This window comes from Carex rostrata, chromosome 5 (genome assembly GCF_964058835.1).
Source record: "Carex rostrata chromosome 5, lpCarRost1.2, whole genome shotgun sequence".
In the NCBI taxonomy this organism is placed as follows: domain Eukaryota; kingdom Viridiplantae; phylum Streptophyta; class Magnoliopsida; order Poales; family Cyperaceae; genus Carex; species Carex rostrata.
In genome coordinates, this window is record NC_135922.1 from 3,857,557 (window position 1) to 3,885,295 (window position 27,739).

Here is a 27,739-nt window from a genome sequence, read left to right on the forward strand (position 1 = left end):
AAGAAAAAATTAAACAATTAGAATAGTCCGTCGCAAAAAATTATTTTTTTATCCTCGCGAAAAGTGTCTCATTCTTGTTGTGCCACAAGGACATTTTGGTAATAATTATTTTAGAAAAGTATTTTGTTTGAAAATTTTGAATGGTAGAGCAATTTATAAAATTTCCTTATATAATAAAAACTGTCTTTATTTTGTCTACAATTCATGCAAGATAATGTATTTCAAACATCAAATCCAAACCGTTAAATATATTATGAGTTGAATACGTAGCCATAATTCGCTACACAAAAATTTCGGAATTTATAGTCACATATGGAAAGCAAATCTTCTCAAAGGGATGAACAATGGAAGAACAGTTAGCCCGGGGTGATGAGCAATCCCAACAGTGGGTTGTGCATCGAGATTAGCGTTCAAGGCAAGAACAAAATAATTATTTTGTTATATTAATAATCTTTGAAATTTTACAAGTAAAAAAGTATTAAGCAATACTTATTATTCATTTTGTTTGTTCATGGATTTGCCCACCATTATCACACCTCAAAATTGAGCACCTCCAGAAAAAATAACAAAAAAAATAAATAGGTAAATTAATTAATATCTAACTGTCCAAGGCTATCATGCCTTCATGGAAGCCGGTGACACTCTCGTCGGTCACGCATTGCGTGATCAACCGGGCACCTGGCTTATTGGCCCATGGCTTGACAAGTATGCATGTGGCGATGTAATCTAAGTTCGTTAGAGGGACCACGTGTGCCGGAGGGCCCCAGCCGTAATCCACCTCGGCGAACCCTAGCTTCGTCCAATCGGAAACAAGTAACGTGTTATAGTCCGACGTGATTTGATAAGGATCTACTTTAAGGTCCCCCTTGGCCCATTTCGTGAACTCAACCGGTAGCCTCTTCTTGCCATCTTTGATCATCTTCACAATCTCCACAATTGAGGAATTCACAAGTTTCTCGCTATCGGCCGAAACCTTCATAATATAATAACAATTTCCGTAAAACCCTCCACTCGCCGGGAGTTTGTGGTGCAACAAGGGCCGTGCATTCATGGCGAATGCAAGGTGCACAACTGAACCAGGTGCAAAATTGATTGCACGTGTCCTGCTCTGCCATGCCTTGGCAATCAACACCTCAAATGCAGAGCACCATTGGCCAGTTTGCTCCATGTATTGGTTCTTGAAATGGTTAATATAATCCATGGAGATGTCGATTGCTAGGTATTGGAGATGGGTGTTTGTTGGTTTTGGTAAATGTCTGATTGGTGCGTGTTTAGGGTCGGGTATGACCTCACGGCACCACTCGGCCTCAATGGTTGGTTTGTCTTGACCCCTGGCGATTTCTCCTATAGCGGTCATTAGCTGTGCTGCCCCAGGTCCATCTGCTACGGCATGGCAGAACCGGAACCCGACCACAAAACCGCCACATGTAAATCGCGTAACCTGTCCAATTAAAAATATGGTATATTAATATGATAATTACACAATTGTTATTTTGGCTTTGCCAATATTCCTTTGATAAACAAGAAGAGATAGCAGAGAAAAAGGGTTTATCAATTACCTGGACCAAAAGGATCAATTTATCTTCTTCAAATGGATCCAACACAGGCCTTGGATGAGGCAACAGTTCATCTTTTGATATCATCAATGGATACTCTAAATAATCCACATCCTGCAAGGCACAACTTGCGTTCGCCTCGATAAACCACACGCCTTGCTCTTCGCATGACACGTGCAATTCTCCATCTAGCGACTTAGCCAGACGACCAGCCAATGGGTAGTAGTGCACCAAGGCCTCGGCTAGGGCATGCTTTATGGTCTTCACCGGGTCTTGCTGCATCCCTTGAACCGACTTGAATACGTGCAATGATTCGATCAATGCCATTTGGGTCGGGTACCGATCGAGCCAGGAGAGGTGCAATGGGCCGGTGGGTGTCGGCCCGGCTGGAGCTACTAGGGTTTGCGAGAGCCTGTCGACTGTGGCTTTAGGTGCCATGGTGTCAGGGTAGGAAGAGTTGGGGTTTGGTTGGTTTGTTAATCAATGGAAAGGTACCGTGATGAGAGAGGAAGGGGTGTCAATGGGGGTTTTATAATGTTGATTAGTGTTCGGTTTGTTGACATTCTTTAAGGTTTCCTAGTCGTTTCAAGTTAGAATTGAGCTGAATTTAATACATGTACTTTTCCTTTTATATATATATAGGTACATCTTTTTTACATAGATCATATTTAGTTGTGGAGTAAAATTAAACCGGATTAAATTTCTTACTCCAAGCTAAATCGGAGTAAGTTAATCATATTTGGTGAAGTAAGCTAAACCACCTCTCTAGATAGTGTAAGTTACTCCGGTTTAGTTCAAATCTTACTCCATCTTAAACCGCCTATGTTATTCCTCATTTAATTTCTTAAGCGTGAAATAAGAGATTTACTCCACCTCTTACTTCACAACCAAACATGACCTATGGTTGTGCATTTAATATACAAAAGAAAAGCTGTTTAGTGGGTGTGCATTTAACACGAGCGAGTGTGCTGGAAAGAAAAGCTAGTCAACTCTGTCATTTGTTGACTCCACAATAGCAACGCACTAGAGTGGAAACTTTTTTGGTCACGTGTCGTAATTATTATGCTGTTTGTGTCATGTCGTAATCTAATTCATTTTCACGTATTATAATTAAAATAATGAGAGTAGTCACAATAAATGAATAATTACATTACATTAAATCATATTTTTTAAATTTGTTTATTAAAAATATTTAGAAAAGTTAAAAAATTGAAATATTTCTTGAAAATTTTAAAATGAAGAACTATATATTGGTAAAAATAAACGTGTCATCAAGCCATTTTGTATTGTCTTTTATATTGTGTTTTGTGTCGTGTTTATTTTATTTTTATCAAAAACTGATCACATCACGCGATATGCAAGTGACAATACATAACTGACACACATGTCGTATCGTAGCTGTAATGTTACGTTCCGTATCAGAGCTAAGTAGAATAACTTTCTTCCAAGAAATGGGAATGTGAAACTTATGAACTTTGGATATGATATGATATGATGTGAATACGATAAAAGTCCCGGTTTGTTATTTTTTGGTGGCTACGTACCTATCGGATATCTATTACCAGATATTTAAGTAGTGTTTATCCCACTGCGCATTAACTAAGCCATCATATGATATTATTGAATGAAAAATCAAAAGTATCATAAGTCCTTTTTCCTGTTTAACTTTTTGGAACTTTTTCTTGTGTCTCTATGCGAAGTCAAAATAAAGTATATATATACCTAACAATCATTCAAGAGTGAGTCTATGGTACTATGCATATCATGGGTTGTTGCCGTGCTACGGTTCTATATTCAAGTTTTCAAATCTTAACGGTCGATCTGAACCGTTCATCTTGTTCTCCATATTAATATGTGTTTGGAGACCAAATTTTACATTTTTTGAAAATATTTTACTATTTTTTTAGATATTTAGAAAATCACTTGATCTGAAAATTCTGGACCATCCAAAAACAGTGATTTTTAATAAATCTAAAAAAATAGTAAAAAAATTTCAAAAAATATAAAATTTGGTCTCCAAACACATATTAATATGGAGAACAAGATGAACGGTTCGGATCGACCGTTAAGATTTAAAAACTCGAATATAGAGCCGTAGCACAGTAACAAATCGTAATATGCATAGTACCATAGACTCACTCATCATTCAATGTACAATTTCATTCTAAACTATTTGTATGTTAATGAATCATGATAGAATAAAGAAATTAAAATAACATATATAGATAATTAGATTAAACATATACAATTCACACATTATCTAGTTTTTTTTTTGTTTAGAAAAAATACAAGAGAAAGAGGTAAACATTTTGACAAGACTATTTTTTATTAATGCAGAGAGCAAATATCATGAAGAGAACTGTTTTGAACTCTATAATTGTAGTGTTATGTATAAATTAAAAGCAGTCCTGTCAAGATATGTACCCATTTTCATGCTTGTTGACTTGGTTTGAATTTCTTAATTGCGCGCATGAAATTTCTGCATCGTTCACATTCAATGGAAAGAGATAATTCAGTCCAAATTAAAATTTGTAGGATCCCTTCACAGCAACACGAGACACTCAAATAAAATATAATGCTATCAAATAGTAATGTAAATGTATACTTTTTATTACTAATGTAAAAAAATGTATTTTGTTCATTTACAATTCATGCATGATAATGTTATTTGTCACATTTTTACAATGTGAGTAAGATAAGATGATTTGTCACATTTTTACAATGAAGAATCATTCATTTATTTTCCATCTTCACACATTATTTTTATTTTATTTTTTTTGGCACACTTTTCGCCGTCTCTTTCAAGTTTCAAGTAACTAGCTTACCTACTATACATATCATGTGAGAAAACTTAATTAATCACATGGAAGTTTTAAAAATCTCATATAATATTTGGATATTAGATATTAGAGAAAATCAATTTTTCATAAAAAAGTATATATTTTTATTGTGAAGAATATATTTTTTGTTATTAAAAATCAATTATTACTATCTTAATTAACAACTTGATATTATTTATATTAACATTTTATATATAAATAACCCCAACACTATTATTTTATTTTTTCTCTCTCTTCTTCCTTAATATATGTTCCGTATTTTTAAGATTGTGATGTTGGTTTTCTGCTATATATGAATGAGTTTTTTGTTTAAAGAAAAGAAAAGTAAATTCGTTATATATAGGCTTGAGGCATGAATCAATAATTAATTTAAGCCATCAATATTGAAATAATGTAAAAACTTACTCAAATATAAATGTAATTTTCCTCAGTTTAGGTACGTCTTTCAATTTAATATGAACCAACTAGTAACTAGAGTAGAGTGATTTGGTGAAATTAAAGTAATTCATAGAGATAATCCGGCCTTAGCCGAATTAATCAAGACAGAAGATAAAACTAACTATTCATTAGATACTGTTGAGTGTAACTAATAGTTAGTTAGGATTGTTTGTTATAATGTAACAGTAGAGCATAGGCTGTTAGAACTCTAATCAAGAGTCTAACCATAATTAGGTTAGCATAATCTCTCTTTATAAATAGAGATGTACCAGTACTGTAATTGAGTAATAATAAAGAAATGAAAAATTATCTTTGATTCATACAATTTTCTCTCTGTTGATTACGTTTTAGTAATTAAGATTTGAGATAAGATCACATGTGAAATTAGAGTAATTGAGAATGATTGCAATTTATTGCATGTGAGTGATTTAAATATCGAAATAAATGACAGTTACATATATTTTTCTACAGACTTAGCTTTTTTACTCTTTATTATTTAATGGAGAGAATGTGCTATGAGAAATGACAGTTTCTCTAGTGTAACTCCATTTAACAATAAAGAGCTAATGATTGCAATTTATGTTTGTGCACTGCTTGAGCTATAGATTAACCTAAAAATGTTGTCTAACTAAATCTATAGCTTAACAATCGATTAGACAACCCACTTCTATAGATTAACAACCAATTAGACGTCCCTTCTAAAGCTAGCAAATTGTGGAGGCAGGTTAATTTTATGAATGAAAGTTAAAAAAAAAATTCACCTTATATTGATACATGATTCATTACTGATGGGATAATCATATCTTTTCTGTCGGTAAATAATATACTATACTACCGTTAGAGGATGTAGAATTCTCCTATCGATAATGTGTACGGAGACGAAAAGGAAGGACATATCAGAACTGTCCAAGGCTTTGAAATTTCCCTATCCAAAAAATATAAGTTATCATATGTTTCATTTTCTTTATTCAAGGATTTTGTCCCCACTGTCACACCTCAAAATTAAACTCCAAAAATATAACAAAAAAAGGAAAAAAATAATTAGATATCTAACTGTCCAAGGCTATCATGCCTTCATGGAAGCCGGTGACACTCTCGGCGGTCACACATTGCGTGATCAGCCGGGCACCTGGCTTACTGGCCCATGGCTTGACAAGTATGCATGTGGCGATGTAATCTAAGTTCGTTAGAGGGACCACGTGCGCCGGCGGGCCCCATCCGTAATCCACCTCGGCGAACCCTAGCTTCGTCCAATCGGAAACAAGTAATGTGTCATGGTCCGACGTTATTTGATAAGGATCTACCTTGAGGCCCCCCTTGGCCCATTTCGCAAACTCAATGGACAGCCTCTTCTTGCCATCTTTGATTATCTTCACAATCTCCACAATTGAGGAATTTACAACTTTCTCGCTATCGGCTGAAACCTTCATAATATAGTAACAATTCCCGTAAAAACCTCCGCTCGCCGGGAGTTTGTGGTGCAACAAGGGCCTTGCATTCATGGCGAATGCAAGGTGCACAACCGAACCAGGTGCAAATTGATTGCACGCGTCCTGCTCTGCCATGCCTTGGCAATCAACACCTCAAATGCAGAGCACCACTGGCCAGTTTGCTCCATGTACTGGTTCTTGAAATGGTTAATATAATTGATGGAGATGTCAATTGAAGATGAGTGTTTGTCAGTTTTGGTAAATGACCGTTTGGTGCATGTTTAGGGTCGGGTATGACCTCGCGGCACTACTCGGTCTCAATGGTTGGTTTGTCTTGGCCCCTTGCAATTTCTCCAATAGCGGTCATTAGCTGTGCTGCGCCCGGGCCATCAGCTACGGCATGGCAGAACCAGAAACCGACCAGAAACCCACCACATGTAAATCGTGTAACCTGTCCAAAGAAAGATATGCCACATTAATATGATTATTAGTTTATTACATAATATCTTTTCATGGCTCTGCAAAAATATTCCTATGCTAAACAAGAAAATATTGCAATGAGAAAGAATCTATCAATTACCTGGACCAAAAGAATCAATTTATCTTCCTTAAATTGATCCAATTTAGGCATTGGATGAGGCAACAGTTCATCTTTTGATATCATCAATGGATACTACAAGTAATCCACATCCTCCAGGGCACAACTTGTGTTCGCCTCGATAAACCACACACCTTGCCCTTCGCATGACACGTGCAATTCTCCATCAAGCGACTTAGCCAGACGACCGGCCAATGGGTAGTAGTGCACCAAGGCCTCGGCTAGGGCACTCTTTATTTTCTTCACCGGGTCTTTATGCATCCCTTGAACCGACTTGAATACGTGCAATGATTCGATCAATGCCATTTGGGTCGGGTACCTGTCGAGCCAGGAGAGGTGCAATGGGCCGGTGCGTGTTGGCCCAGCCGGAGCGACTAGGGTTTGCGAGATCTTGTCCACGGTGGCTTTTGGTGCCATAGTGTTAGGGTAGGAAGAGTTGAGGTTTTGTTAGTTTGTTAATCAATGGAGAGGTGTGAAAGTTTGTGATGAGAGAGGAAGGGGTGTCGGTGGGCAGGGGCGGATCCACTGTAGCACAGGGGTCAGCTTCCCCCCGCTGGATTTTCAAAAATAGTGCTAAAAATCTGCTTTTCGGACCTCTGTCCCTCCCTGGAATTCAAATTGCCCCCCTGTAGCCCATTCTGGAATTCTAATAGACGGAACGGAGCCCATATAAACTCTGAGCGAAACAAATTAGCGGAGCCCAAATAAGCGCTGATCCCAAATAGCGAAAATTAGTTGAACCAAAATGTTTTTATTTATTTTACTTTTTTTTTTAATTCAAAGGCAGAGGCTGTCAAGTTGAACCAAAATGTTGATTTCAAATTCCCTATAAATGTTGAATTGTTGATTTTTTTCAAGTAATTTAGGATTTTTATTATATTGATTGGTATTTTTTTTGTTATGTTGAATTGTACCCGATAAGCTATTTGCATCCGATTATTGCCCCGTCCTGACAAAAATCCTGTGTCCGCCCCTGTCGGTGGGGCTTTTATTGTGTTGATTACTCATTAATTTGTTTGACTCTACGCCAAATATTTCAACTAATACTTTTTCCCTTTTACACGTAAAGAATGAACCTTTGTCTTGTTTTAATATCCAAATGAAAAGCTCTTTAGTGGGTGTGCATTTAACACGAGCGAGCGTGTTGAAATTAGAGAAGCTACAGTCAATTCTGTCATGTGTTGCTTCCAAACAAGCCAATAAAGATTGAATTGTGCTGACTGCTGAGTATCAACTTCCTTCTAAGAAATTGGAATGTGAAACTTTAGATATGATATGATATGATTCTATATATATGTTATTTAATTCAATGTACCTGCTGGTCCCAGTTTGTTATTTTTTGGTGGCTACCTATCGGATATCTATTGTCAGAATTTAGATGGTGTATAAAAAGCGAAGTAGCCAACGAACCCACTATACCAATTATTACATACCACCAAACTAATTTAGATGGTGAAATGAGTTGCTGATGATACAAAGTATAAAATATACAATGCAAATGAACAAGTAAGACAAAAAATATAGCAACAATATAAACTAATAAATAAGTAGAACTAGGGTGTTCTTAAGTTGATCCAGCCTTGGTGAACTCAAGTTTAAAACCGATCAAATCGATTTCAGATGACAAATCTGAACCGTTGAAACCCACCTACCTTACGAGTGATGCGTCTATATGTGAAAATTTTAAACATTCGAATTAATTTAGTATAAAGTCAAACGGTCAAAAAATGTTCAAAAAATAAATACATTAAGATTAATTTATTAACCTTCTAATTTTGACCGATTAATTTTATACGAAATTAATTCGAATGTTTAAAATTTTCACATATAGACGGATCACTCGTAAGGTAGGCGGGTTTCAACGGTTCGAATTTGTCATCTGAAGTCGATTTGACGGGTTTTAAACTTGAGTTCACCAACAACTTGCTGAACTTAAGAACACAGCAATCCCACTTTTTGCTTTTACGTGGCATACCACCAAACAATATATTGAATTTGATGTAACCTTTAATAGCATTCCAAAATACAATATTTTTGCATTTAGACAAAGCAACACCATCCAAATTAAATACACCACGTAAGACCTTTAAAGAGTATTAATTGTCAATTGAAACTACATTTAAACCATGAAGTTATCATATACTCACAGTGAGAAATTCATTCTCCACTTTTTAAGCAAGAAAATAATAATTTCGGCATATACTTAGGTACCTAGCTAAGGGAATAAAAATATGATACCGCAAATTCTTTCAAAGATGAACAATGTGTGTGTGTGTATATATATAATATCATATTATTGAATAAAAAATCAGAAGTATCATAATAGTCCTTTTTAATTCCTGTATGACTTTGTGAATGAAAAATCAGAAGTATCACACGGGATGGATCATACAAACCAGATACGAACCGTGGCAAAAGCCCCGGTTTTTTATACAACCAAGGCCCGTTTTCCTTTTTAATATAATGAGCTAGACACTAAACTAAAAAATAACAATGCTTCAAAGAAGATGAAACACTCAACCAAAAAAAATAAAAATACCATCAAAATTGTATTTATAAATGTATATTTTCTACTATACAAAATTATGTATTTTTTGTGTACAATTCATTCAAGATAATTTTATTTTAAGTGCATTGAGCAACAGAAGATATATAATTTGTCATACATTTTAAATGAAGAATCACTTATTTATTTTCCTTCTTCATGCACTTTTTATTTTTTTGCATGTTTTTTTACACTTGTAAGCAACTAGTTTAACTATATAAATATCACGTGAGAGAAAGTAATTGCATATGAGTTTAAAATATCTCATATATATTTAAATATTAGATATTAGAAAAAATCAATTATAAATTAAATAGAAATACTTTATCTTAGTTAGCAACTTAATATTTGATATATTCAAATTTTGTATCTACATAACTATATTATCTTAGTTAGTAAGTTAGTTATATCAATAATCACGGTTGTTAGAGAGTGGTTAATCGTCAATTATGGTTACAAGAGATTGTATTTTATAAATATACAACACCTGTACACTATAAAGTTATTATAAAAATTAATAGAAGATTCAAACAAGGACTCTCTCTATATTAGCTATTAATCTTCAAAAGTTATAAGTGATCAAATTCAGTTTACACCGTCAGATCTAAATATATTGTTAAGATACTCAGCTCAAAGTTAAATAATGTAGAATTAAGATTTTGAATTTCTTCTATGTTTGCAAAAAGGAGAGGTCAAGCGAGTATCACAAATGAAAATGATTTTCCGGTTGTATCCAAGAGTGGGAATATGGTAAATGAGATATAATTAGTTAAAATTTTGTAAAGAAGAAAACATAAATTAAATAAGATATAATTACTTATTGCATTTGACATTTAATTTCTATTAATTGATAAAATCACAATAATTTTATCCTTACCATCCACATAAAATGGAAAAATCAATGGTGACGGCCCTATAGTTTAGCTTAAACACGAATATTAAAAATGCTCCGTGTATTTTATTTCAAACTAAATTGACACACATGTTAAATAGTACGTTCGAATCTAAACTCAAAATTTGAGTTAAAAAAAAATATCCGGACTAACGGAAAATAGAAGCAAGTGAGTTCACTAATATGTAATAATTTACTGTAAATAGTCGGTATATGACATCGATCAGTATATATGTAACTAACATTGTTGAAGTAAAAGCGAGTCATTTCAACTTTTGTTGGTCAAAGCGTTAGTAGACATATATTTTAGTAAGTATAAACAAACAGTACGTCAAAAAATTACATTCTAATAGTGAATTACAACATGTACTATCAATACTTAGCTGAGATATAATATTAAACAATAAGTGCCATTGAAAATATTCTATAAACAAATTAAAAATGCACATAAAATTATATGTATATCATGTGGACACAAATTTAGTTATCTTTGTTTAATTGTAATGATAAAAATCTAGTGATTGTTTCTTCTGTGTGTATATTTTGTCATGTTCTTTCTAATAGACTACATGATTGTAGCGAACCTTTCCTTCTGCACAAAACCTCTTCCATTTCCAAAGTTGACACTGCTCAGAGGTATGTACAACAAAGAAGGCACTGAAACAAATATGACGGGGAACTAAATCAACCTAGCCAGCTGGGCAGTCACCATTCAGAAGCTCCAATAAAGACACAAAATCAAACCAAACCGGAACAATTACTACTCAGAAGTCCCAATGAAGAGCTGCCAATTTGATAGCCCAAAAAAAAGAGAATGGAAATAGAGACCATAAGAAGAAAGTAAAAAAGCCCCATACCTCATATATATGGAGGAGAGAAAAGAAGAAAGAGAATAGTAGATAGAGAGAAAAGAGAGAAATACTTAAAGGGAGAACAGAATAAATCAAAAACTCAACAAACCAAGCACAAACACAAACAGCTCACAAACATATAATATAGTAAACTATACCTACAACTCGTTCTATTCATTTTGCATTGTCATAAAGGAAAAAAAGCGTAAAGGAGAGAAGAAAAAACACACCATTTGTCATTTGTCTTAGAGAATAAGAATCATTATTTCCCTAAATGTATGTAATAATTAGGAGTTAGATTGGTTGGCGGCTTCGCTTTTTATTTGCTTTAAGCGCAGCCAGATATACACCACTTAAATTGTGGGAATAGATATCCGATAGGTAGCCACCAAAAAAATAACTATTCGGGACCAGGTACATTAAATTATAGGGATAATTTCATATATACCACTAAAACACTGTCAAATTATGTACTCACTCACAAATTTATCCAATATAACTTTAGTATATCAAATATACCAAAAACTCAAATTAATTATGTTTAATATTCTTAAAACTATAATTAATTAAGGATTAACTTAACACTCTATCTTTTTTTCCCCTTAGATCTATTCTCCTTAATATCCAATATAAGAGATTAAAAACATATAATCCAAACTGAGCTAACAAAACGCAGATTCTCAAACTCAGTTACTACTTTGATAACGGGTTGCGTATCAACATCGAATTCAGTTAGAGTTGTTATGTTGGAAAAGGTGGAGTGATTACATTGTTTTTAGACGATTAAGCTAGTTAGAGCTGAAATTATAATCTTTGAGTTTGTTGCCCTCTTCTCTCCGAGTTTCAGCGGGAAAGGGAAAGCCACGCCAAAAAAAACAAGAGGTAAATATATGCGCAGAAGAGGAAGGGGTGGAGAAAGAAAAGAGGCTAAATAAACCATTTTTATATAACATTAAATTTAATTAATTTCATTTTTTAATTAATTGGATAAATATGTGAGTTATTAGATTTTTAGATGATAAATATGTAATAACAGAAATTTGAATAATAAATACGTAATTTTACAGTTTTTGAGTGGTATATATAAAATTCTCCCTAAATTATATATCATAGTATCAGATCATATCCAAAGTTTCGCATTCCCATTTCTTAGAAGGAAGTTGGTACTTGGCACAATTCAATCTTTATATATGTCTTTTGCGGCTCTTTTTCTGTCTTTTATTTCTTGCCATGACCCCATTTCAATTTCATACTGACTAAGTTGGCTTGTTTGGAAGCAACACATGCATGACAGAATTGACTAGCTTTTTCTTTTCAACACGCTTGCTTGTGTTAAATGCACACCCACTAAATAGCTTTTCTTTTGGATATTAAAATAAGACAAAGTTCATTCCTTACGTATAAAAGTTAAAAGTACACTAGCTATTAGTTGAAATATTTGGTGAAGAGTCAAGTAATCAACACTATAAAATTAAAGCCCCATTGACACCCCTTCCTCTCTGCATCACAAACAACTTCTCCCTTGATTAACAAACTAACAAAACCCCAACCCTTCTAAGGCTGACACTATGGCACCTAAAGCCACTGTCGACAGGCTCTCACAAACCCTAGTTTCTCCTGCCGGGCCGACACCCACCGGCCCATTGCACCTTTCCTGGCTCGACCAGTACCCAACCCAAATGGCATTGATTGAATCATTACACGTGTTCAAGTCGGTTCAAGGGATGCAACAGGACCCAGTGAACACCATAAAGCGTGCCCTAGCCGAGGCCTTGGTGCACTACTACCCATTGGCCGGTCGTCTGGCTAAATCGTTAGATGGAGAGTTGCACGTGTCATGCGAAGGACAAGGCGTGTGGTTTATTGAGGCAAACGCAAGTTGTGCCTTGCAGGATGTGGATTATTTAGAGTATCCATTGATGATATCAAAAGATGAACTGTTGCCTCATCCAAGCCCTATTTTGGATCCATTTGAAGAAGATAAATTGATCCTTTTGGTCCAGGTAATTGATAAATTCTTTCTCATTGCTATCTCTTCTTGTTTAGCATCGAAATATTTTTGCAGATCGATACTAGAAAAGCGATTGTGTAATAAACTAATAATCATATTAATGTGGCATATCTTTCTTTGGACAGGTTACACAATTTACATGTGGCGGGTTTGTGGTCGGCTTCCGGTTCTGCCATGCTGTAGCAGATGGGCCCGGTGCAGCGCAGCTCATGATCTCTATAGGAGAAATTGCAAGGGGCCAAGAGAAACCAACCATTGAGGCTGAGTGGTGCCGTGAGGCCATACCCAACCCTAAACACGCACCCATCGGTCATTTACCAAAACCAACAAACACTCATCTCCAATACCTAGCAATCGACATATCCATTGATTATATTAACCATTTCAAGAACCAATACATGGAGCAAACTGGCCAGTGGTGCTCTGCATTTGAGGTGTTGATTGCCAAGGCATGGCAAAGCAGGACTCGTGCAATCAATTTTGAACCTGGTTCAGTCGTGCACCTTGCATTCGCCATGAATGCACGACCCTTGTTGCACCACAAACTCCCAGCCGGTGGAGGTTTTTACGGAAATTGTTACTACATTATGAAGGTTTCAGGCCAATAGTGAGAAGCTTGTAAATTCCTCAATTGTGGAGATAGTGAAGATGATCAAAGACGGCAAGAAGAGGCTACCGGTTGAGTTCGCGAAATGGGCCAAGGGGGACCTCAAGGTAGATCCTTATCAAATCACATCGGACTATAACACGTTACTTGTTTCCGACTGGACGAAGCTTGGGTTTGCCGAGGTTGATTACGGTTGGGGCCCGCCAGCCCACGTGGTCCCTCTAACAAACTTAGATTATATCGCCACATGCATACTTGTCAAGCCATGGGCCAGTAAGCCGGGTGCCCGGTTGATCACGCAATGTGTAACCGCCGAGAGTGTCACTGGCTTCCATGAAGGCATGATAGGCTTGGACAGTTAGATATCTAATTATTATTTTTTCTTTTCTTTTGTTACTTTTTTGGAGGTGTTCAATTTTGAGGTGTGATATATAGTGGGGGCAAAGTCCTTAAATAAAGAAAATGAAACATGTGATAACTTGAATTTTTTGGCCAAGTAAAATTTTAAAGATTATTAATTCTAACTTTTCTTCCATTGCATATTAGTCAGATTATAGAGATAAATCACTATTTTATTATTATTATTGAAAAAAAATATAACGACATCAAAAGTTTATCATCCTTATAAGAAACATATTTATTATAAAAATACAATAGTAAATAAAAAGGTTAAAAGTTTAATTTTAATGATTTGGATTACACCAAACATGAATGTAGTTAGTTAGTATGGATTCATAGAACGATTCTCTATATACATTAATCAAATTCACCATAGTTTTACTCTTGTTATGCCTATGTAAATAGTATATTTATATTTCTTTCTTAAAAAAATAGTATATTTTCTTTTATCTCCATTCTATTATTAAGCACGTTGGGTGTCCGATCCGCCAACGGTTACGATTGAGAGATGAAATTTTAGATTTGATCTCAGCTCTCTAATTACATAATTTGTCTTCTTTTGATTAAATGCATTTCTTTTATATATAGAAGTCTAAATTTAGTTAAAAACATACCTACCACATATGCTGCCACACGATACGTTACAATTTAAAATGAACAAATTCTGAAATTTAGCTATATATTTATTTGTTTCCTTATTCCTTTATTTTCATATTTTTCATCTTCAATTAAGAAGACTCTACTTTTCATTTTCTTATTTATTGTTTCATTACTTCTTCGTTTCTATACGAATCACAATGGAAATCATTTTTTTTTTAATTTTCTTATTTTTCTTTCTTTGTTTCTATACATATTGGTGTGGGCAATTTAGAATATATTTCCAATATATAATATATCAATGTGTGTATGTGTGTGTGTATTCTAAATTGGAAACAAAAAAGAATATAAATTGAAACGTGTATGTGAATATATATTTTTCTTATAATATGTGTGTGTGTATCCTATACATACAAACGATAACACTTTTTATTTATGTTTTTTTTATATCATATTATATGTTGATATTGAATTGTTGTATGATATTTGATATTAGATTCGAATCGAGCTATTATTTGATATCATTAGTACTTAAAATAAAGAATCATCACATCATCAAATTGTTATCAGAGATCACGATTAAAGTTAATTAAAAATACATAATCATATAAATTTTTTATTAACATGTGTTTTAATTTTTAAATAATTATTATTTTCATTGATATATTTGTTTCTTATAATATGTCTCCGTTGAAACGCACGGGTATAATACTAGTCATCATTATTGTAATGCCTACATAAATAGTTAGAAATAGCTCATTAAAACACATGTAAATTTCGCACGGGTATAATACTAGTCATCATTATTGTAATGCCTACGTAAATAGTTACAAAAAGCTAGAATCTTTACCAAAACCTCCTTGTTTAGTTAGAAATAGCTCATACGGGCTAATCACCTCTTTCTTTATTACCACCACACCATTCCCAAACAAGCTTATACGAGCTGCGAAATGATTTTGTGTCTATGAACCCACTACTCACCTCCTTGAACACGGCAATTTGTGAAGCAAATCCAGGTTCATCACCTGAACCGCCGACCCCACTAAACTCCACGCCATACCCATGCTTTGTTGCGAGATCATTGGCCCATTTTTCGAACTGACCTCTGGTCCATTCGAACTTGTGGCTTAAGTTCCTTAATTTACATGGACCAGCTTTTTCTCTCTCTTCTGGATCTTCTTCCTTGTTTGGCAAACTTGATCTCTGGAAAATGGGGTTATATTCATAATTTGGAGTCGAGACGATCAGTATTTTGGGGCAGAATTTACTTAAAATAATGTCTACGAATTGTTGTGCTTGTTCCTCTTCCATTTCTTGAATCACCTAAATTTTGGTGAATTACCATTGATAAATACAACAGTCTTCATACTTTACAAAATACAATGACAAATTATAGAAATTGTCTTTCATATGCACTGCTTGACATTTGTTGGTAAACACCAAACCATTGAGGTCAGCCATCTTTTGGAAGCAAACATATTACACACCCCTACAGTGATCCTTTCACTAACCTTCTACAGCATATCAGATACTAACATGTTTTTTATGTTGATACATGATATTTCTGAAATGTCAAAATGGTACACAGGAAACAGGGCTAGCATTTTATCAACATCGTACCATTTTCGCCATTTTTATCTCTTTTGCCCCTTTTTTGTGTGTAATAAAATAGTGATCAGGGGAACTTGAAATGTAACAGCAAGTTCTTAACAAATAACACCCAAATATTTGTTATGTCGGATCAACTAAAAAGTAGGACCAACCTAAATTTCTACATAAAGCACGTACCTCAAGGCAGGTGCATATGTCAAAGTTGCACAGCCGTTCATCAAAATCCATGATTGATCCATCATAAGGCACAGCTGATCTTTTCTTTCTTCTTTTTATTTTTAACTGTAGGAGCACAGCTGATCTTAGACATGCGCGCATTGCACAATTTCTACTTAGCTTTTGGTGGAGAACCTGATTCATCAGCAATAAAAAAAATTAATATTTCTTTTAGTTTCCTATGCAAAGTATGAAAGAGTTAGGCTAAAACCTGGAGACGGTTAGGTAATAAATTTTATTAATTTACAAATTTGTTTGAATTTTGTTTAATTATTTTGAGTCCTCCCTGTCTTGATGGTGTTGAATGAGGCTTGAGTTCAAGTTAAAAATAAGAACCAGAAAAAAATAATGCTTGAACCAGAAAAACCTGGACATGTAACATTTGGGGCAGGTGTAAATTAATGCTGGTAACTAAATTGTCCATGACTTCATGAAAAATACCTTTGCAGAACTTGTCAGACGCTTAATAGAGAAATCAACCCCTACAAGCTTCTCTAGGCAAGTGTTCTGATCCAATAACAAATCCCAAAGGCTTCTTGAGCCGCACCCAAAATCCACCTACGTGAAATACATACATCAGCTGGAACTTTTTATGCTATTTGGTTGCTTTAGTGTTTAAATTTAGGCTTACAAACTAAATAGCAAAGAATACCCCCTCTGTTGTATTTTCTTTTTAACCTTTATCACCTTTCGGGTTAACTGATTTTTATTTGCATCTGGAAAAACAAAGGAAGAGATTTTTAGTACCAAAGTAGGCAATACCAAACAACCTCAATTTGACTTATTTTCCAACTGCATCTAGTATTATTTTCTTATATAGATCTCGCACTTACAGATAATAATTTATTAATTCAATATATCCTTTATGCTCTATTTTGAGTTAATATACTCCAACAACCCAAATCAGTTAAAGGAACTGCATTTGTCTACTCAGATTTAAAAGCACCAAAAGAAAAATAACTCTTACAAGAGAAAGGGCATGGGATTGGTTGATGTGGTGAACGGCAAACTCCACTCGCTGCTTAGAAAGAGGAGGGCTGAAAGGTGTTGTCTCCACTCTCTCCTTCATTGGAGTTGGCACACGCAACACCTTCACTGCATACTCCAACCAACAATTTTCTGAAACAAATATTTAAAAAGAGAAGATGAGAATCACAGTTTTATGTATATTTTTAATAAAGGAATTTTCATCTATTGCTTTTAAAAGCTCAAATACAAATTGTAACCTACTAAAAACCAAAGTAAATAAATTCTTTCATGGACATGATAGCCCCATTGAGAACTGAGAAAGGAGGGAGGGGTATATGTCATTACCAATTCCATTGGGACATAAGAGATATTTCTTGTATTGCGGACACATGCAAGATAATTTTATCATTCAGGGGTAAGGATAAAAATATCAGTGAAAAGTTTTCTTGCTCGCCTTTTACAAGTATCATAATGTGCATCTAAGCAGTGCTGGAGACATATGAGGTCCTGTGAGTTCTAAAAAAATCCCCTAAAAAATACAGTTTTCAACTTCATCCAAAGAGAGCCTTAAAGTTTCCTTACTAAAATGCATGAACTAGAATTCCTTGTTATGTTGTATAACATCCTAAAATTAACATGAATCAGATTTAAACAGTTATTCTTACGAAGAGGGATCTTTGATAGATCAGACGGGGCAGCGTGTGATGCAGCCAAAATAACCGCTCTGGGTGGTGGTCCCACGGTGAATTTTGCAGATTGGCCCACCGAAAACTGTGTCACACACAGTTCCATCGGGCAAATAACTGCACCCGACCCAACCTCAAATTCAAATTCTTCATTTTTCTCAACTAGATATTTCTTACCCCCCTCTCCTTCTCTTAGCAACCACACCTCGTAACTGACAGAAGTCACAGATCCAACAGTTGGGATTACACCTGAATCAAGGCCTTCATTATCTAACGAAACCACCCCATTTTCTAAAACTCTCTTCGGTTTGGGATAGTTACAAAGGGATTTTGCAAAAACAGATGTCCAAAGGGAGAATTCCTCTAAAATAGCTTTAGGGTAAAGCTTGAAGCATTCTCCAGGTGCAATTCCAAAAGAATGCAACTCATCTCCCAGCAAATAAAGCTGTGCGAAGTATACCTTGAACCAATTAAGAACCTTTAATGCAGAATTTTGAATTGCATCAGCTTCTTTTCGGTATGTATCAGGGAAAGAACAAACAATCAAAGGCTCCTCCCTCCTTGAAAGTATTCTCACTTCACACCTTAAAAAATGTGTGTTATCTGAATTGGTGTTGTTGATCTGTGAAGATGCAACCTTTTGTATAGAAAAAACTGGTTGATATAGTCTATGGTTACGGCAGAAAAGGGAGAGGAGATCCTTTGGAACGGATCCTCTCCAGGTAGCACAAGAATATGATGAAGGGAGTTCAGCTGTGAGTACCGCCTCTCTTGATAACTTGTAATATCCATCTGGTAACTGACCTAAAAGCATCCTGTACCATGTGATTATACCTTTCTGTATTAGCAAAGAATTAATATTTTTTTTTTCTTTCCCCGATGAACTTAAGATGTGAACTCATAAAATAGGGGAGCACCATATCACTTGGCTCATGTTGCTACTGAAATTAACTACTATGTTGAAACCCAAATAAACACAAGTGAAAAACAAGCACAAAAAAGACACACATATAAAGCAGTTTATTGATAGTTAAAGAATACAATCATTTTGGGGATTGATGTTATTAACAAAGATTTCAACCAAGAACACAATGAATAATAAGTCATGAGCTACTAGCAGTTATCATTCTAAATAAGCACAATGACCAGTCCCTTTCCCCAAACCAGAAAGTGAAAATTGAAAAGAAAAACGAGAAGAAAAGTAAAACCTGTAATAGATGCAGAGAGATACATCCTCATATAATAAACGAGAACGCCTCCTCCAAATATACCCAATATTAGCTAGGATGGCATCTCCATAAATAGTTTGGCCAGAAATGTAGGAAGCCCTTTTGTTGACTACTGCCTCAAAATCAGTGGCACTGACTGCATCTTTTGCTGATGAAGAAAAAAGACACTGTGGCGCAGTAAAATAGAATCTCATTTCAGATGGATCTTTGCCTATTGTCCTGTTATTCAATTTGAAAGATATTAAGCAATTTATAAACCACATTTTCCATACCTATTCCCATAATGGACCATCGTAGTTTGGCACTCACTCAAGTTCCAATCTTTTATTACTACGTTTTCCTTTTTTTGACCTATTAAGGTGTGCTTAATTGAAAATGATGACGCTTCCAAAGATCAGAAACTGAACAAATGAAAGTACTCATACTATGGTATAAGCATATCAAACCATTCAAACCATTACTGGTAAAGGAAGCTGTTTATGTGATGGTAACACCTAAGTTATGCAATATTATACATACTGATAACTTATGTCATGCATAACAAGTATATGGTTACTTGTCCCTCTTATGAAATTACCAAAGCCCACAGCTTGAACAAATACTGACCTCGAAGCAAGTATATGAGATGAATCTCTTGCTTCTAGATATTTTGCAATTACATCCAAGTAATATCCATACTTAGGTACATGGATTTTAAACCCGTTCACCTCCTCATTAAGATGAACTGGAATACGCACCACCTCTATCTGGATGTTATTTGATGCGCTGATCTGAGAACTCACCAACACTTCAATGGCCTTAGGTAATACTGGTTTCAGCCTCTGAATCAAAAATCCATTATCTCTAGTGGAGAGCAAGGTAGAGGCTTTTGCGGCCTTGGAGATGAGAGAAATCAGTAAAGATGGGTCTGACTCAGCACGGGAGTCAATTAACTTGCACAAACTATTGACCTTACTATCACATATAGCTATAGCTGAGATTGGTACTAAACCAAAGAGACTGCCTTCTCTTTTTAGCACCACTCTCAAGTGGCCGACTAGGGGGTGAGTCGATAACAGAAACTATCCAGAAGAAGAAAGGAAAGACATGAAAAAAAAGAAATATGTCAAGAAAATGCTTCTACATAAAAAAAAAAAAATAATAATAATATTTTTTTTTCTTATAATAGATTTTTTTTGGGCTAGATTGCAAAGTAGGGGGTAAAATAATATTAAATGGTATCTCGATTAAATCATGATTGCACAACTGAGATTCAACTTATGCAAAGTTGGACTATGTATAAATTTGCCGCATGATTTAAGCTTAATTAGGTGATCAATCAATGCATAATTTTTACAATTGAGGCTTAATTAGAGATATTCTTGGCCAATTTTAGATTCCTTGGGTACCTTTAAAAATGTATCTTTCTATCAAGAAAAAAAGCACACTGACCTCATCTGTGAATAGTATATTTAATCGAGCAATTAATTCGTCAAAGGTTCCTTCTGGTGTTGGGATTTGCTCATTGGCCTCAATACCCAACTAAAGAACCAATCAAAACAAGAAGATTAAACATTGAAGTATCAATCATGTGCTCAATTTAAAGTTTTGACAATATTATATATTTATATTTGAATTGTGTTACTACCTTCTCTAGAGCAATTTGTGCAGCAGAATGTTCAGCATCTTTTTTCCTGGAGAAAGTTTCTGAAGAAACAGTGAAATCAGGGAGCTTGAGTACACATCGGTATTGAATCTTGGTTTTTTGTGGCATGGCCAGACCTGGCCACAGATTCTCATCAACATCTGCTACCTCCTTAACTTGGTAGTGTGCCTTCGACCCAAACTTCTGATGAATTATGGCCTTAGGTGTGGCGGGTTGCTTCATTGCCTTCGACACAAAATTTTCTCCTCCTCCTCAATCTGATCAGACGATTCGGCCAAACAAGAATTCCATTTAAACAATATCAAGGGGGAGATTGATTCTGATCATGGTGTTAGGGTTTAAGAAGAGAGTGATAGAGGTACCTTCGCACAATTCGTCGAGATTCGTCCATCAAAAAGTTTGAACGGTTGGGATCTGGAGGCTCCTGCAGATTTGTTTCCCCTTGTTTTAGTAAAGGCAAGAGAATTTATTCTCCTTTTTTTACAGTAAAAATTGAGAGTGTGTTAGCTTTATACCATGCGGAAAGACTGCACAAAGGTGGTGCCGAATAAAGTATAAGAAAATAGGGGGAATTTCATGTATACCCCTCAAAAACTTCAAAATTATGTATTACCCTTCTAAACTTTAAAATTACATATTTCTCTTCTATACTTCAAAAATACATATTTTACCCTCTTATAAAAATATAAAACGTCCATCTGACTCAAATTTGAATCTGAAGAGTACTCCACCGTCCGAACTTCTTTAAAATATGTGCACGCTAGATCAGCACGAATCTTGAAGCTAACACACATGAATAGTGAAGCAACATGCACATATCTTAATGCAATATGCCCAGATCAGAATTGATTTAAGATTCATGCACACTAGATTAGCACGAATCTTGAAGCAAACACGCACGAAAGTTGAAATGATGCGCACAAATCTTAATGCGATACACGTGGATCGAATAGTGGAGGAACTTTAAATATGAGTTCGATGGAGTGTTTTATGCTTTTAATAAATGGCAAAATGGATATTTTATAAACTTAGAATGAGTTTTGATATAAAAGACAATAAAATGAGTAAATTTGTGAGTTTTTAAAGTTTCGAGGGGGAAATAAGTCATTTCAAAATTCAGAGGAAATATATAATTTTAATGATTTTGAGGGATATACGTGAAATTTCTCCAAGAAAATAAGTGGGTCTAAACTCTAAGGCTCTATCTGGCACTGAACTCGTGGGAAAAAAAAATTCACTCAGAGTGAAATTTTTTTTTCTCACGCATACAGTGTTTTGAAAATTCAAATTGAACTCAAACCCAAGTCCATTATCGTTTCCACCTGGCAGCCGAACAGAGGTTAAACAATCCAAGGAATTTAAAGTAGGACATTTTAGGTTTCAATTATTATTTAAGTAAATGTATATATGGATCTCCATTCATCTGTAACTCTTTTATTTTGTAATTCTTAATATTAATAGTCTAAGTGTATTTCTGAATTATTATTAATCGTCTTAGTTTATTTCTCAATATTTATCGGCTTTAAACACAAAATTTAGGCCTTGAAAGCCTCATTTAATTGAACACTGTTATTGGGCCACCAACTCGGCCCATTATTTTGACATTTATAAAGAGCTTTTGCGGAGCTCTTCTCATGACAATTGTAAGTGCAAAAATATGATAATTTCAAAACATAAATATTTAATTACCCTAAATGATAAAATATATGATCAATGAAAACAAAAAACCATATTATTCTTCCAAATTGATAAGAACTAGTTACATTATCAAACAAGAATTACAAGGGAGCTAATTGTATTTGCTTCAAACCCTCCTTAATTACCATATAACACAGCAAAAATTATATTTGCTACAACATAAAAATCAAATTCACCATAGTTTTACTCTTGTTATACCTATGTCAATATATTTCGTTTTTCATTAAAAATATTTTATTTTATTTTATCATCATTATTGTTATGCCTATATATGTAAATAGTATATTCATATTTCCTTCTTAAAATATATATATTTTTTATTTTATCATCATTATTGTTATGGCTACGTAAATTTCGTTGCAATTTCTTTACCGTGTGACCGACGTATATGTCAAGCATTAATAGTGTTTGAAATGTTTGTGTGTAATGTAGGGTAGCCTTAGCATGGGAGGAACGCACTCGGAAACTTCCTAAAAGACTAAAATAGCTAATTTACAAATATCTATTTCAAGAAAAAATATTACAACTCGTCTTCCAGTGATGACTCAAGACTCAAGACTCAAACATCTCTTTCAATAGTCTTCCCCCGGAGACTTGAGATTGAATTCAGATTACAATCACAATCTGAAGTTGAATATTCATGCATATTCGGATCATACAAACCCAAATTTTGAGCTATTTAATTAGAAAAAGAATTGGGTGTTCATAGAGCTTTCAATAAAATTCAATTCAAAGCTGGGTCCATATATACCGTAAGATTTGTGTTGAAATTTGTATGAATAAATTTTAATTATCCGGTAAATTTAAATTGTTTGTGAGAATTTTGACACTAATCGGACAATTTATAACCAATGTTCTAAATAGCAATTATCGCGTTATCGCATAAAGGCTAAAAAATAAAAGATATTGCGAATAGCATAGCTATAGCAAAGACTATCCTACATAGTAGTTATTGTTTAAAAAAAAATTATGTTTTTTATATTTCTACTAATTATCAAAATTATCTAATGTCTCATAGAATGATAAATAACAGAAAATTGATTAAGCAATAAGAATAATCATATTGAATTAGTACAAATTTCAAATTGCTATTCAAAATATCTCTAATAATATCATAAACTATTTATCTTTTTTTCATTAAAAATAATCTAAGCATCATGACATAAACTATATATTTTTTTCTAATAAAAAAATCTAAGCATCATGGCATAAATTTTTTATCTTTTTCTATTTAAAAACAAAAGCAATCCGGACCTTGAAAAAAATTGCTCCTTAAAATAATAATTCAGTTTGGACCAAATAAAAGCCTATGTAGTATAACGTGTGCTATAGCGCAAATAGCAGACCGCTATTGTCGCTATAGCAGTTGTAGCTGAAATAACACACTTTTATCCAATAGCTTAGCGTTTAAGGTCCAAAAACGCTATAGCACTGCTATTGTGCCACTATAGCGTGCTATTTAGAACATTGTTTATAACCTATTTGGGATAGCACATGGAACTAGTATTAAGCATGGAAGGAAAAATCGGTTGTTTCAGACTGAAATCAAATTGTACCGATTTGATTTCTGGCTGAATTGCATGGTAGGCGATATTTTTGTCAAATTTCGGTCAAATCGGTCTTATTTCGGAAATTTCCAACCGTTTCAGCTCCAAATATTATCTCCCAAAAACTTATCTAAAAAAATTGTCGTCCACGGAACTCGAACTAAAGACCCGCTGTGTGTGCATAGAGCAATTTAACACTACAACAGTTCATTTTTGTAGCTAGGGGTGTTCATTGGGTCCGGTTTATTCAGTTTTGAACCGAACCGAATTAGTTAGGATCAAATGGTTCGGTTTTTCTTTTTAATGGTTCGGTTCGGTTTTCTTTTTAAAACCGAATTATAACTTCGGTTCAGTTCGGTTTGAAAAATTTTAAAACCGAAATAACTGAACCGATCGAACTTTTATATATTATGAATTTGATTCGGACCGTCTCAGTTTATTTCTTAATAAATTGCTTTAAATACTTCGGTTTATTTTTTAATATTTTAATTTATTTCTTAATATACTTTGGTTTATTATAAATACATTGTTTTAAATAAACAAATTAATATATTTTGGTTTGAACCGAACAAACCGAAATAAAACTTTAGTTCGGTTCAATTTGGTTGCAATGCTAATTCGGTTCAGTTCGGTTCTATTTTTAAAACCGAATTATAACTTTGGTTTGCGTAGACCGAACCAAATCGATGAACACCCCTATTTGTTGATAAATCATGTTACTTTAGCACTTGAAACTATATTGGGGTTTGAGACTAATCCCATATTGGAACCATCCGGACACTAAATTGTGCGTAATTATTTTGCAGATCGAGTTTATTTTAATTATAATAATTATATTATATTATATAATAAACTATTTGTGTGTAATATTTTGTTTCATTATAATTTTATAAACATATTATTTGATTACAAATTTTTTTATTATTTTTTAGTACAAAATAAATTTCTCTGAAAAATATCTGAATTTCCAATTCGATTCAACCTACCCCGGTTCCAAAATCTAGTGTCCGACTTTGATTCCAATTTCAAATTTTCTTTCAATAATTAAAAAAAACCATTGTGGTCCTTGTGGAATGTCCTTTTCAACAGTAACCTGAGCGATCCGAAATCCTAGTTGTACGCTTGTACTCCCCAGAAGGTATACACTTCTGTTTGGAGACGGGACCCTCCATTTTGGTTTTGAACAAAATAAATTAGAGGAAGCTTCCTTTCTTCTTCCTTTCTTTTTCTCCCGACATAACCCAACCGCCATTAATACTCTCTCTCTCTCTCTCTCTCTCATGTTGACTCTTGACTTCCTCGTTGTCACTTGTCAGTCATTTTCTTTCCTTAATGACGCTCAACCTCTCCTATAAACATAACACCAACACTTGCATCCATCCATCTTTTCACCTGAAACACACCAATTCAATTCCAAATCCATACAAACCAAATAAATAAGCAAACTTTTTTTAGCCTTGAAGCACACACAGAAATTCATGGGCAAGCCAGATGACTCGCCGCCCGGTTTGATCCCCTTACATATTCCGAGAACCACTGGTACCGGTCCCGATCACGATGAATTTGAACAAGCTCCACCCAGCTACGTTATCCAAGGACAAGTCATCCTAATTAGCCTCCTCGCATGTTTTGCCATATCCCTTCTCCTTTTCATTATCTACGGTTACTTGCGTCTCCGACAAAGAAGACGTCGCCTTGCTCAATGGCGACAAGCTCGATTATTCTTCTCCAATCGTACCGAACCTAACCCTCGCTGCCTCGACCAAAACATAATCAAATCGATTCCGGTAATCGAACTCTCTATAGACAGAGATGACAAGGTTTCGGAGTTATGTGCAGTGTGTATCAGCGAGTTTACAGACGGAGAGAAATTGAGAGCTTTGCCGCAATGCGGTCATAGGTTTCATCTCGAATGCATCGACATGTGGTTCGCCTCCCATTCTACTTGTCCCTTGTGTCGTGCCGATGTCAATTCTTCATCTCCCATTTCAGATCAACCAGTGCAATTGGGGGAGACTGAGAATAAGGAATTATGTAGCGTGCATCGGTCACCTTTGGATAGTATGGTTTAGTTTTTTTGTTATTTTTGCAGCTATATTTTTTTTTCTGTAATTTATGTTTGCACATATTATTATGTTATAGAGATCTTTTGTATTGATTATATTTTAGCTATTATCCAATAAAGGATTTGGTCAACGCAAAAAATGGAAAGAATCTGATATCACCGTAAAATTCATGGTTTTTACGAACTTCCTTTGATATTTCTTTTTCCTTAGTTTAATTACCAAACTAGTGAAGGGTAATTATCTATTTAGTCAAAAAATATAATACCACATTTATTGCCGAAATTTTTATTAATATCCAAAAAAATATGAAATTTCAAAATCTACACAAATCACAATTTTTTTTTGTACTTTTAGACTGAATTACTGCAAAAAAAAAATTGCAGTTTTGAAATTCCAAACTGCAAAATTTTTTTGCATTTCTTTTTAATACAAAGAACGCAAATTTTTTTTGATGTTTCAATTTTTTTTTTCATTTTTTTTATTTAATTGAAATATTTATAATTTATTTATTTTTTGTATTGAAATATTAGAAATAATTTATATATTTCTTTAAAAATAGATGGAGTATTATATAATTTGATTTATTAGAAAGACTGCTACAAATAACCCGGATCAATATTTTTCATGCTAGATTTTTTGCAGCTGTAAAAAAAATTAATATATTTCTTTATGAGTTATTGGAAAAAAAATAAAATGCTTGGATTTTGAGTTATTGATCCCGGTTTAAAAGTCACTTCTAGGTAAAACATAAAATATTGTGATCTTTCTAGTATATTTAATTTCTAAAAAGTTGTATCTATTTTGAGAATTTTTTTGAATAACAATTAATAAATAACTTAAATTTTTTATTTCTTTTTAAAATAGATACAACATTTTAGAAATTAAATATACTAGAAGGATGACAATATTTTTTGTATTTACTTAGAAGTAACTTTTGAAACGGGATCAATAACTAAGAATCCAAGCATTTTTATTTTTTTCCAATAACACATAAAGAAATATATTAAGTTTTCATACAGCCGCAAAAAAATCCAGCAAAAAAAATGTTGATCCAGATTATTTGTAGCAGTCTTTTTAATAAATCAAATTATATAGTATTCCATCTATTTTCAAAGAAATATATTAAATATTTCTAATATTTCAATACAAAAGATAAATAAATTATAAATATTTCTATTTAAATGAAAAATATGAAAAACAAAAAATAATTGAAACTGCATTTTTTTTTTGCGGTTTTAGACTAAATTATCACAAAAAAAATTTGCGGTTTGGGTAGATTTCGAAAAAAAAGAAAAACCTAGATAGCTT

The 27,739-nt window shown here is 33.9% G+C and overlaps 3 protein-coding genes and 2 pseudogenes across 5 annotated transcripts; 2 read left to right on the forward strand and 3 right to left on the reverse strand.

The window, feature by feature from the left end:
- Positions 1-516: 516 nt before the first annotated feature.
- Positions 517-2,072, reverse strand: LOC144554291 (acyl transferase 7-like). Its single transcript, XM_078302619.1, has 2 exons — positions 1,560-2,072; positions 517-1,441 (listed from the first exon to the last, which is right to left on the reverse strand). Exons 1-2 carry the CDS (start codon positions 1,992-1,994, stop codon positions 599-601), a joined length of 1,278 nt encoding a protein of 425 aa, XP_078158745.1. The 5' UTR covers positions 1,995-2,072; the 3' UTR covers positions 517-598.
- Positions 2,073-5,868: 3,796 nt separating this feature from the next.
- On the reverse strand, positions 5,869-7,362 carry LOC144554292 (acyl transferase 7-like; annotated as a pseudogene). The gene is made up of 2 exons (XR_013511592.1): positions 6,845-7,362; positions 5,869-6,715 (listed from the first exon to the last, which is right to left on the reverse strand). The product of XR_013511592.1 is annotated as an acyl transferase 7-like (transcript).
- A 5,305-nt stretch (positions 7,363-12,667) lies between these two features.
- LOC144554739 (acyl transferase 7-like) lies at positions 12,668-14,289 on the forward strand (annotated as a pseudogene). Its single transcript, XR_013511724.1, has 2 exons — positions 12,668-13,153; positions 13,287-14,289. The product of XR_013511724.1 is annotated as an acyl transferase 7-like (transcript).
- Positions 14,290-15,535: 1,246 nt separating this feature from the next.
- Positions 15,536-21,622, reverse strand: LOC144553712 (small RNA 2'-O-methyltransferase-like). Its single transcript, XM_078301919.1, has 9 exons — positions 21,103-21,622; positions 20,907-20,996; positions 20,082-20,536; positions 19,455-19,694; positions 18,226-19,061; positions 17,559-17,710; positions 17,033-17,149; positions 16,553-16,726; positions 15,536-16,087 (listed from the first exon to the last, which is right to left on the reverse strand). The coding sequence occupies exons 1-9, from the start codon at positions 21,340-21,342 to the stop codon at positions 15,653-15,655; spliced, it is 2,739 nt and encodes a 912-aa protein (XP_078158045.1). The 5' UTR covers positions 21,343-21,622; the 3' UTR covers positions 15,536-15,652.
- Positions 21,623-25,843: 4,221 nt separating this feature from the next.
- On the forward strand, positions 25,844-26,437 carry LOC144553719 (RING-H2 finger protein ATL2-like). The gene has a single exon (XM_078301925.1). It carries the CDS (start codon positions 25,844-25,846, stop codon positions 26,435-26,437), a length of 594 nt encoding a protein of 197 aa, XP_078158051.1.
- Positions 26,438-27,739: the final 1,302 nt, after the last annotated feature.

Bases quoted from the DNA above. Each gene is read 5' to 3' on its own strand.
- LOC144554291 (XM_078302619.1), bottom strand. From the start codon at position 1,994: ATGGCACCTAAAGCCACAGTCGACAGGCTCTCGCAAACCCTAGTAGCT. The intron at 1,442-1,559 runs GTAATTGATAAA...TTAATTGGACAG, and splicing joins AATTGATCCTTTTGGTCCAG to GTTACGCGATTTACATGTGG.
- LOC144553712 (XM_078301919.1), bottom strand. From the start codon at position 21,342: ATGAAGCAACCCGCCACACCTAAGGCCATAATTCATCAGAAGTTTGGG. The intron at 17,711-18,225 runs GTAAGAATAACT...TATTTGTTTCAG, and splicing joins TCTATCAAAGATCCCTCTTC to AAAATTGTTGGTTGGAGTAT. The intron at 17,150-17,558 runs GTAAGAGTTATT...TATTTCACGTAG, and splicing joins AATCCCATGCCCTTTCTCTT to GTGGATTTTGGGTGCGGCTC.
- LOC144553719 (XM_078301925.1), top strand. From the start codon at position 25,844: ATGGGCAAGCCAGATGACTCGCCGCCCGGTTTGATCCCCTTACATATT.